The sequence below is a fragment of the Raphanus sativus genome, unplaced genomic scaffold (genome assembly GCF_000801105.2).
Source record: "Raphanus sativus cultivar WK10039 unplaced genomic scaffold, ASM80110v3 Scaffold3351, whole genome shotgun sequence".
In the NCBI taxonomy this organism is placed as follows: domain Eukaryota; kingdom Viridiplantae; phylum Streptophyta; class Magnoliopsida; order Brassicales; family Brassicaceae; genus Raphanus; species Raphanus sativus.
The window spans coordinates 1-11,303 of NW_026618657.1; the positions used below are offsets into that span (position 1 = coordinate 1).

The 11,303-nt window shown below is 39.6% G+C and overlaps 2 protein-coding genes across 2 annotated transcripts; both read right to left on the reverse strand.

Moving 5' to 3' along the window:
* Positions 1-1,147: 1,147 nt before the first annotated feature.
* On the reverse strand, positions 1,148-4,030 carry LOC130506528 (probable N-acetyl-gamma-glutamyl-phosphate reductase, chloroplastic). Its single transcript, XM_057001196.1, has 14 exons — positions 3,881-4,030; positions 3,694-3,754; positions 3,449-3,592; positions 3,070-3,177; positions 2,896-2,982; positions 2,764-2,814; positions 2,623-2,694; positions 2,419-2,538; positions 2,284-2,344; positions 2,126-2,206; positions 1,970-2,049; positions 1,803-1,892; positions 1,581-1,709; positions 1,148-1,485 (listed from the first exon to the last, which is right to left on the reverse strand). Exons 2-14 carry the CDS (start codon positions 3,739-3,741, stop codon positions 1,378-1,380), a joined length of 1,179 nt encoding a protein of 392 aa, XP_056857176.1. The 5' UTR covers positions 3,742-3,754; positions 3,881-4,030; the 3' UTR covers positions 1,148-1,377.
* A 2,650-nt stretch (positions 4,031-6,680) lies between these two features.
* On the reverse strand, positions 6,681-10,571 carry LOC108836121 (uncharacterized). Its single transcript, XM_057001197.1, has 2 exons — positions 7,343-10,571; positions 6,681-7,069 (listed from the first exon to the last, which is right to left on the reverse strand). Exons 1-2 carry the CDS (start codon positions 10,569-10,571, stop codon positions 6,681-6,683), a joined length of 3,618 nt encoding a protein of 1,205 aa, XP_056857177.1.
* Positions 10,572-11,303: the final 732 nt, after the last annotated feature.

An 11,303-nucleotide genomic window follows, 5' to 3' on the forward strand; every position in this document is an offset into this window, starting at 1 on the left:
ATTTTAGAAATCTGATTTCATTTTTATAAAAATTGGTATTATATAAGATATTTATATAAAGTGATAGTCAAACTTTAAATGTATAATTTTAACATCTGTTTATTTTAATTTATTAAATATTATTATTTTATTGTAATTCGAAAAATCAAGGATAGTTTAATAAAAATATATACAATCAAATTTAGTTTTAGAACTTAAAATATTTTGATAGGCTACTATTCATATATTTGAAATTACCTAACCAACATTTTAGAGAAGCCAAACAGTGAAAATTTGATTGATAGCAGAATTTGATAATGAGTATTATATTACCGCATGTGTTAACTAAAATATATATATCTAATATACTAACGTGTGATATAAGAAAATATAGTATAATGTTGTACAATTATATTATTAGGGGGTGTAAAAAGCTTTATGATTTGGACTGATTCATTTGAATGCAAAGGTTTTATATTGACATATATACATCTCTTTTCCACGTTATTTGTTAGACCATGATATTTAGGAGACATATTTATGATAGACCAGATATGTCACATAAATTTTCTAAAAAGAAAACAAATATCTAACAGTTAGAATATGTGGAAGCTCCCTTGGTCCAGTGGTTTGACTAAGGGTTCAATTGCTTCTACACCCGGAGGTCTGGGATCCAAACCCCAGAAAATACCAAATTATGCAGATTATGGAGAAACAAGTTATAGGAGATCTTCAGCTTGGTGCAAGGCGTACCATCGAACATGGATCTCATAGGACGGCTCAGAGTAGTGCAGTCAGACGTGTATTCTCACAAGGTGGTAGAATTGTTCTCATAGTTATAATAGCATAATTAATCGATAATAATCGATCCAGACGTTAAAAAAAACAGTTAGAATATTAATTATATTTCCTAAAATATTGGAGAAAGATCTTGGTAAGATACGTTTGATATGCCACCAAAAAAAAGATACATATGAATACATTTGGTTGTTATAATAGATTTGGTTATATGTTACATGGGTTGGAATAAAAAATAAAAGGGTCCAACAAACCTTGCATAGGTAGATTTTTTCAGAATGTTTCTCTTTTAATAGAATAGATTTTGGGTTATAAGTTTTGAAATAATGTGAATATTTTAGGTTGTGATCTGTAGGTCTGCAATAAAGAGGACGATGATCAAACAATATAAGTTCTGTAACGTAATTAACAAACAAACAAAACCAATAGTCTATAATGGTAAGAGAAGAGGGTTCAGTCTTTATAGTGAATCATAAAACAAACCATATTGCTGTTACGACGGCAGTAAAAGACTCGAAACAAACAACTTAAGACAGATGAAATCTTCTAGACACAAAAGAAGACAAGAAGTTGCTCTCACCCTTTAAAAAGCTCATCCCCTTAAGGGAAAAGAGGCTGGTGTAGGAGTCCCGTTGTCTCGGGTAATCCCAACATTATGTTAAGATTCTGCAACGCTTGCCCTGAAGCTCCTTTCACAAGATTATCAATCTGCAACACACACACACACACACACACAAAAGATAAGTACATTCCATTTATAGACACTATACGTTTATAGCAGATGATGGTTATGCATAGCTTACCACTGAGATTATGATAGCTCGTCCAGGTATACGATCAGGGAACACATTCATGAAACAATAGTTTGATCCTCTAACATTGTGTGTCCGAGGAACAACTCCTTCCTCCAACACTTTGACAAATTCTTCATCCTACAGATCGTTTTTTTTTTTCAAAACATTATATAAGTAAACAAAACTAGTAGTTGGCTTTGCCTTTTATAACAATAAAGAGTAAACCATCACCTCATAAGACGATTTTAGCTGCTGGTGTAAGTCTTCTGTTCTAACTCCAGGAGCCATTTCCACATATATAGTAGATTGCATTCCGCGGATCTGCTCAAACAGTGAGGTTCAGTTTTTAATGTTTTACAGTGAAAACTGTAAAGAAAGAGGCTTGAGATAGTTTGTACCATTGGCATGAGATGTGGCGTGAAACTGACTGTTACTTTTGATTGTGTAACATCCGATAACCCTTGTTCAATTTCAGGAACTGCAAAAAACAGAATCAAGAAACTAAAATATCATTTATACACAACTGTGACGATCAGTTTGTGAATAATATATACCATGGCGATGCCTTGTAACACCATAAGAAGAAATGCCTTCAGCTATCTCAGAGTAAAGATTAGCCTCCTTAGCACCACGTCCTGATGGAAAAAAAAATATCATAATCAGTAAAGAAGCTAGAAACCTCTTCTTCTTTAACTGCAAACTAAACTCAGACCTGCTCCACTAACACCAGACTTTGCGTCGATGATAATGTTCTCATATTTGATGAGATTTGCCTGCACCAAAATGTCAACATACTATTTAGAGTTGAAATGAGGACAAAGACAAACTGATTAGAGGAAAAAGAAACCTTTAGTAGAGGAACAAGAGGAAGCTGAACCGAAGTGGGGTAACAGCCTGGATTAGCCACAAGGCGAGCCTTTCTGATGTCTTCCCTTAGTAACTCGGTTAAGCCATACACAACTTCTTTCTGAACCAAGCAAGAGGCTCAGTAAGAGTAAAAGCATTATGAACACAAGAGAAGAAAGTAATCACTGCCAAGAGAAAGAAGTACCTGTAACTCAACTGCCTTGTGTGGCTGACCATACCATTCTTCATATTCAGCGATATCACGCAACCGGAAGTCCTAGAGAAAGCGTGTTTTAAATAAACATATCACAGAAAGAAAAAAAAAAGAATTGTTTAGAGCATTTACCGCAGAAAGATCAACAATTTTCAAAGCGGTGGGAAGTCCCTTGATGATTTCCTGTGAGAATTACAGACTCATTACCAGAAGCTTAGAAACAAACTTGGAGTGGGAGAATCAAAAAAAACTAAAAGGACCTACCTGAGTTGTTCCGTGAGGCAAACAGCAGAAGACAGCATCCACAGTAGAGAAATCTGCATCCTTTACTGAGATCAATCTAGGTAGTTTCTGAAGACAGAAAGAAAATTGTTTGTATTGTACGCCACCACCACAAAGTAATAATAGAAGAAATGAGTTAGTTAATAGTTAATATACTTGAGCTCTGAGGTGAGGGAAGACGCTATCCATAGACTGCCCAGCTTTTCTATCTGCAGTCATCAGAGTGACACCGAAATGCGGATGGTTTGCAAGTAGCCTAACGATCTGATGCCATTTCCAACGTTGTTCCAAAAAAAAATCAAATTGCTAAAACCCCAAACTTGTATGTATACCTCACACATAGATATTTTCAGTCTTTTTCACATGTAATATTGTAGAACATTTGACAATAAAGAAGCTAAACTCACAGGTTTGCATGTGTACAGTGCAGTGCTTAAGCTAAAAAAGATGCAAATTAACGAGATATATATATATCAAAAATCAAAAGCAAGATTCCAAAACTTGAGACCAATAGAAGTGGGGCATTGAAGTAAACCTCAGCACCAGTGTAGCCACTTGCACCAAGAAGACCAATCCGAATATCCTTCTTTTCAGAACTAGTGGCTGAAACTCTGAAGCTCATCGAAGAAGATGGCCTCTTGACTAGCTTATCCCCTACTCCTCGAATCTTCCTTTCACCCTTTTTGGAAACAGATAAAATTAATTCAACTTGAAAATGAAAACACATTTGCATAATCAATACAGAAGATTGTGAATTTGAGAAAGAAAAAAAAAGAAAACCTTGAACCAGCATCCTTGTTCGAAGGAAATTGAACACACATTACTCATTCTTGATTGGTTTCTGCAACAATCGAAAGTCATAAGGATCAAAAAAAAACAAAACTTTTTGATTTGAATAAGAGAAAGAGATTGAGTTAGCAAACCAGACGACAGAAAGTTATGACAGAGAGAGAGAGAGAGAGATTACATGAAGAAAGTTTCTTAACTCTCGCGGCGTAGAAGCGTTCGGCGGTCTCTCACCGTAGGATGGCTGCCGTCGACACAATGCTCAGAAAAATATTAGGTCAAAGAAAAGAGAAGAAGAAGACGACGACGAAAATACGTTCTTACCCTTCATTAAAGACAAAAAATTATTAAAACTAAGAAAAACTGTGTGACCAGGTTTCGAACCCTGGTCCATAGGAAGATTTACTACTTGGTAAGCCTTTTCCAACTGTGGCAGCAGATTACATCTCACTTGGTAAGCCAATATATTATTTATTCACATATATACGGAAAAAGTCTAAAAATCATACCCGAATTTTTGTTAACTGGTTAGGCCCCCATCAACCGTCCGACTTACGCCTAACTAACGTAGTTTCGAACATTGGAAGAAACCCTAAACACGATCGGTTAAACCGTTACCCGGTTCCCGATTCGGTCTGCATTGTCATGAAAAGCGATGACCAGATAAACTGGGGTTTTCATTTATTATTTCTTTTGGGTCAAAATACGGTCTTTTCATTTTAACCGATTTTTTCATTTATTTATCGTTTGTTCCTCCTAGACGTCGACTTCGGCTGATTAGGGTTGTCGAGCGTCCATTTCTGTAACTCGATCATTATAAACCTACTCTATTGGAAGATTATTACAGGCTAGGAAATGGTCGACATTGATGCTGGTTCTGCTTATGTTGTTCATGTTAACGATCGTTCTCTTGATGCTTTTGCCTTTTTGGGTTTTCTCTCTTCCGTTAATAAAACCAAACAAAACTTTTCTGATAGATCTCTCTTATTTCCGATACTGAGAGGTGCCCGAACCCTTGATTTGTCTGAGATTATTTTGTTTGGTCGGAATAATGCTTTTGAGTCCAATTGTTTTCACTATTTTTTTTCGAATTTTCAGATGTGAGGATGGACTTGGGAAGAGAGGAGATCAGTCGACTGATGTGCTCTCTTAGGAACCTAGAGTTTTCGTCTACCACAACTTCTTGATTTGTCTTCTTACTTCAAACGAAACTCTTACAATGAAATGTTTTAACGTTTGTTATGTCTGAACTGATACTTGTTTTGAAACTAAAAAATGAATCTTTGATTTATTAAATATGTATTGTTGTTGTTGACCAGTCGAAGGAAGTATGCGAATATTTAATCAGCCTTGCCAAACCACATATGTTGCACTCAACTGTTGTTGATAGCCAGACCGGGAAGAAAAGACAGCAGGTTCGTTTTCCTTTGATCTCTCCTTGGATCCTGAATTGATGATGATGCTTCATGTCTGAGAGAAGTGAAAAAAGAAATTCTTTTTTGAGTCCACAAGTGATAGGATCCTAGGGATCAATCTGAAGCAAAGGTAGCCACACAACCCACACAAAGGGTGATCTTAGAGTTAATAGAAGATGAAGTCGATGGCTGAGTGATGATCGTGTACGGTACTAGGACAGAACAAGGAGATGGTGTGATGATGATGATAGAGATGAAGTATGGAGTCGTCTCTCAAGTGATATGGGATTCAGTTGAGATGGTTAGAAGTTTCTCTTGGAATCAAACGAGATTATAAGAGGAACAGATTCAAACTTGTAGAATCAAAAGGGTGATTTCTTGCTCAGAAATACTCAGATAGGTTTTTACTAAAAGTCTGCGTGCCTTCAAATCATATAGGTCACGCCATATTTAAAAGAGATACAAGGGTTTTTCGCCATCCCAAACAGCAAGGCGTTTTTAAACAAAACAACAAGTCTTTTAAAACTAAAAACAACTAGGCGTCTAGAATAGAATAAGGATGAGACGCCATTTATTCCAAATGATAATACTTTGTAACCTGATGTAGTGATGACTCTGCCTCATTAAAAACCTTGATGAGGAACCTCCTACCTTCCAAATCATCACCAAGGAAAAGAGTACAGAAACCACCACTTAGTTACTTAGTGATTACCACCTGGTTCTTCACATATGAGAGTAGTTATGTTGAATATCTCTGCTTCAGCTCCTTCTGGATTGATATCTTTCATGGTTATGAGTGCATGAGCTTCCTTAGCTAACTCTCTAGCTCTGGAACGTGTGATTCTTCCCTCGAGCTCTGGTTCATCTTCCTCCAAGCTAGTCACGATCACATCATCCTCCCCCTCTTGAAAAGGATTTGTCCTCAAATCTGAATCTGCAACAAAAGAGAACAAATCAGAAACATTGAAAGTATCAGAGATATCGTACTTTCCTTGAAGGTCAATTCGGTAGGCGTTGTTGTTGATCCTCTTGACTACTCGAAATGGTCCATCTACTCGTGGCATCAGCTTGTTCCTTCTCTCAGCTGGAAACCTATCCTTCCTTAGATAAATCCACACCAGGTCGCCTTCTTCAAATATCATCTCCTTACGTCCTTTGTTAGCATGCTTTTCATACTGCTTAGTCTTCTTCTCTATATTCTCCTTAGCCTTCTCATGTATCTTCAATATCTGTTCTGCCTTTTTTTTGCCATCCAAACTGTACCTCTGTTTCAAAGGCAACGAGATCAAGTCTAATGGAGAACAATGGTTAAAACCATAAACTATTTCGAAAGGAGAAAACAGAGTAGAAGAGTGCTTAGCGTGGTTGTAGGCGAATTCAACATGTGGTAGACATTCTTCCCATGACTTGAGGTTACTTTTCACCATTGCTCGCAGCAGTGTAGATAGGGATCGATTCACTACTTCTGTTTGTCCATCAGTTTGTGGATGACACGTAGTTGAGAAAGAAAGCTTTGTTCCCAACTTTGCCCACAACGTACGCCAAAAATGGCTCAGGAATTTTGTGTCACGATCTGAGACTATGACCTGAGGCACCGTGTAGCCTCACTACCTCTCGGAAGAACAAATTAGCCACGCTAACAGCATCATCGGTTTTGTGGCAAGCTATGAAGTGAGCCATCTTGCTAAACCTGTCCACAACCACAAAAACCGAATCTCTACCATTCCTGGTTCGAGGTAAGCCTATCACAAAATCCATAGAGATATATGTCCAAGGATGAGATGGTATAGGTAAAGGAGTGTACAAACCGTGAGGTTGCACCTTACTCTTGGCCTGTTTACAGACAACACATTTTGAACAAACCTTTTCGACATCTTTCTTCATGTGTGGCCAGTAGAAGTGTCCCTGGAGGTCAAGCAAAGTTTTGGTGACTCCAAAGTGACCAGCAAGGCCGCCTGCATGAGGTATACACAACCGGTTACTGAAGAACAAGTATCCTTCCTGTCTATAATACTTCTCAAATGCAAATTTAAAACACTTCGCATAGAAATCAGAGAAATCTGAGTCGGATTCATATAATTCTTTGATATGCTCAAATCCAATTAGTTTAGATGTTAAAGTAGCAAGGAGAGAGTACCTTCGGGATAATGCATCTGCGGCTACATTATCCTTACCTTTCTTATACTTAATAACATATGGGAAGGTCTCTATGAACTCTATCCATCAACCGTGTCTCTTGTTGAGCTTTTGTTGTCCCTTGAGATGCTTAAGTGATTCATGATCTGTATGTATCACAAACTCCTTGGGCCATAGATAATGCTGCCATGTCTGCAAGGCTCTCACTAATGCATACAGCTCCTTATCATAAGTTGGATAGTTCAGTGTGGATCCTCCCAGCTTTTCACTGAAGTAGGCTACTGGCCTTTTGTCTTGCATTAGTACAGCTCCGATTCCTACACCTGAAGCATCGCATTCAATTTCAAAAGTTTTTGAGAAATCAGGAAGAACTAAGAGAGGAGAATTGATAAGCTTCTCTTTTAAGGCTAAGAAAGCCTTTTCTTGTTCGTCCCCCCATTTAAATCCCACTTCCTTCTTGATAACTTCGGTTAATGGAGCTGCAATAGTGCTGAAATCTCTGACAAAACGCCGGTAGAAACCAGCTAGGCCATGGAAGCTTCGGACCTCTCCTACCGTCTGAGGGATCGGCCATTCTTTGATTGCCCTTATCTTCTCTTCATCTACCCTCACACCATCTGCGCTTACTACAAAGCCTAGGAAAACTACCTCATTAGTGCAGAAGGAACACTTAGATATATTAGCGAAAAGAGATTGAGAGCGAAGAACATCAAGAACCAATCGGACATGATCAAGATGTTCTTCCAAACCTTTACTGTAGACAAGTATATCATCGAAATAAACAACCACAAAGACTCCGATGTATTGCCTCAACATGTGGTTCATTAGTCTCATGAATGTGCTTGGGGCGTTGGTAAGACCGAATGGCATGACTAACCACTCGTATAGCCCTTGCTTGGTCTTGAATGCAGTTTTCCACTCGTCTCCTTCCTTCATACGGATCTGATGGTAACCACTCTTCAAGTCTATCTTGGAAAAAATAGTTGAGCCGCATAACTCGTCTAACATGTCGTCTAGTCTTGGAATCGGGTGCCTATACTTGACGGTTATATTATTGATGGCACGACAGTCCACACACATCCTCCAAGAGCCATCTTTCTTTGGGACTAATAGGACTGGGACCGCACATGGGCTCATACTCTCACGGATATGACCCTTAGTCATCAATTCCTCAACTTGTTTTTGTAGCTCCTTTGTTTCCACCGGGTTAGTTCGATAACCAGGTCGGTTCGGTAAGGTAGCCCCTGGTACGAAGTCGATCTGATGTTCTGTTCCGCGTATGGGTGGTAATCCTTGTGGAGTGTCCTCTGGAAATACATCACTATAGTCCTGCAAAATCTTAGTCATACCACTAGGAAGCTCCTGTGAAGGGTTAGTACTAACAAGGGATTCCTTGTATACAAACATCAATATAGTCGCATCAGAATTTAAGAGTTTAGAAACCTCACTATGGTTGATGTATAGATTGTTGGCGCCTGTCTTATCCCTTGCCTGATCGTTTTTGAGATGGAGTTGATCTTGATATATCTCGCTAGGCGTTAGTGGAAGTAGAGTGACCCTGCGCCCCTTGTACTCAAATGAATGTTTGTTGGTGTAGCCGTCATGAATAACCTTGCGGTTTGATTGCCACGGCCGTCCCAACAACACATGGCTTGATCCCATAGGTAGTACGTCGCATAACACTTCATCCTCATACTTGCCGATGGTTAATGAAATCTTGACTTGGCGAGAAACGGTTAAAGCTCCACTCTCATTCAACCATTGTAGCTTATACGGTCTAGGATGGGGTATGGTTTCAAGTTGCAGCTTCTGGACCATAATCTCACTCGCGGCATTGGTACAACTTCCACCGTCGATGATAAGGCTACAAACTTTACCTTTGACGAAACAACGAGTATGAAAGAGGTTTTCTCGTTGGCAGTTATCTTCAAGCTGATTTTGTACACTTAAAGTACGCCTGGTAACCAACATCTCTCCCACGGCTGCTGCCTCTTCTTCTTCTTCTTGGTCGGTTACATGGTCTTCTTCCTCTTGGGGAACGATCTCTCCTCCTTCTTGCAGTAAGTACAGCTTCCTGTTGGGACAATCACGAGAGTAATGCCCCATACCTTGGCATTTAAAGCACCGTGTGTTACTGAGGGAGTTGCTGACTTTTGGTTTCGATTCCGACTTCACTACTTCGGTGACGGTGGTGGAGGTGGGTTTATTGTCCTTGGGTTTAGCCACACTTGGCGTGAAACTAGGTCTGACCTGACGCCTCTTGATTTGAGATTCAATCAACTCTGCCTTATGTACCATGTCTTGTATGTCCAAATAGCTCCGAATCTCCACTTTGTCTTGGATTTCTCGGTTAAGACCTCCTAGAAAACGAGACATGACCATTTCATCTCCCTCTCGCAAGTCCGCTCGTATGAGAAGGGTTTCTAGCTCCTGGTAGTAATCTCGAACGGATTTAGTCCCCTGCATAAGACGCCTAAGCTTGCTGAGAACTTCACGCTGATAATGAGCTGGTATGAACTTCCTCCTCATGTGCGTAACGAGTTGTTCCCAAGTGGTGATGGGAAGTTCCCTGAGACGGTTCCGGTTAAGTCCTAGTTGTTCCCACCATAGCAACGCGTAGTCATGGAACTCTGAAACCGCGATCTTCACCTTGTTGCACTCGTAAGTTCCTTGAACCAGAAAATTTGACTCCATCTTTCTTTCCCAGTCAAGATAGGTTTCAGGGTCATTGGAGCCGTGGAACGCAGGATACTTAATCTTGAGGTGATTGATTTGTCGGCGAGCTGGATCAAACTCGCATCCCCTTTCTCTTCTAATGGTACCCCTGTTGTGATCAGAAACATCATTGCTTTCATCCTCCTTCGAGTAATGGTGCAAGTGAACTTGATGACCAGCAAGCATAGTCTCTCTAGAGCGTTGTCGAGGAGCTCTAGGTCGCTGCGCCCGTAGTTCTTCATGGTGAGGGAGTGAGGGAGACCTATGGCGGTTAAAGATGGTTTCCCTCCCACCAACGCGTGTACGAGTTCCAGCATGAAGGTTATGCTGACGTTTAGTCTCCGGTTTGGACGTCGTACCCGCGAGGCCTTTTCCTTTAAGGATACGCCTAGCTTCTGATAGTGTAGGTGTATGAGAAACGTCACTATCCGTGGAGTGATCTTCAGGTACAGTCACTTTCAGCTTCTGCTCCAATTGCGTTTGTAATGACTCTACTTGTTCTTGGAATTGTTGTGACAGCGTGGTAGCAAGGGATTGATTAGCCTCGTTGATTTGTTGAGTCATGAGTCGAGTCATGGCTTCCATCACCTCAGCTGATAATTCCATGATACCTGAAAGTTGTTCACGAACAAACTGAAGTAACTCTTTTCTTTTTTTTTTTTTTTTTTTGCAAAATTGCTAACCTAATTGAATTAAACCCTAATAACTAACGATCTAATGAACAAGCAATCACTCTAATGGACGATAAACAGGAAAACAAATTGTAAAAGCATAGGGGTAGAGTTTTCGCTTAGCCTTTGGTTCAGAGTCGGCTCTGATACCACGTGATAGGATCCTAGGGATCAATCTGAAGCAAAGGTAGCCACGCAACCCACACAAAGGGTGATCTTAGAGTTAATAGAAGATGAAGTCGATGGCTGAGTGATGATCGTGTACGGTACTAGGACAGAACAAGGAGATGGTGTGATGATGATGATAGAGATGAAGTATGGAGTCGTCTCTCAAGTGATATGGGATTCAGTTGAGATGGTTAGAAGTTTCTCTTGGAATCAAACGAGATTATAAGAGGAACAGATTCAAACTTGTAGAATCAAAAGGGTGATTTCTTGCTCAGAAATACTCAGATAGGTTTTTACTAAAGTCTGCGTGCCTTCAATCAGATAGGTCACGCCATATTTTAAAAGAGATACAAGGGTTTTTCGCCATCCCAAATAGCAAGGCGTTTTTAAACAAAACAACAAGTCTTTAAAACTAAAACAACTAGGCGTCTAGAATAGAATAAGGATGAGACGCCATTTATTCCAAATGATAATACTTTGTAACCTGATGTAGTGATGA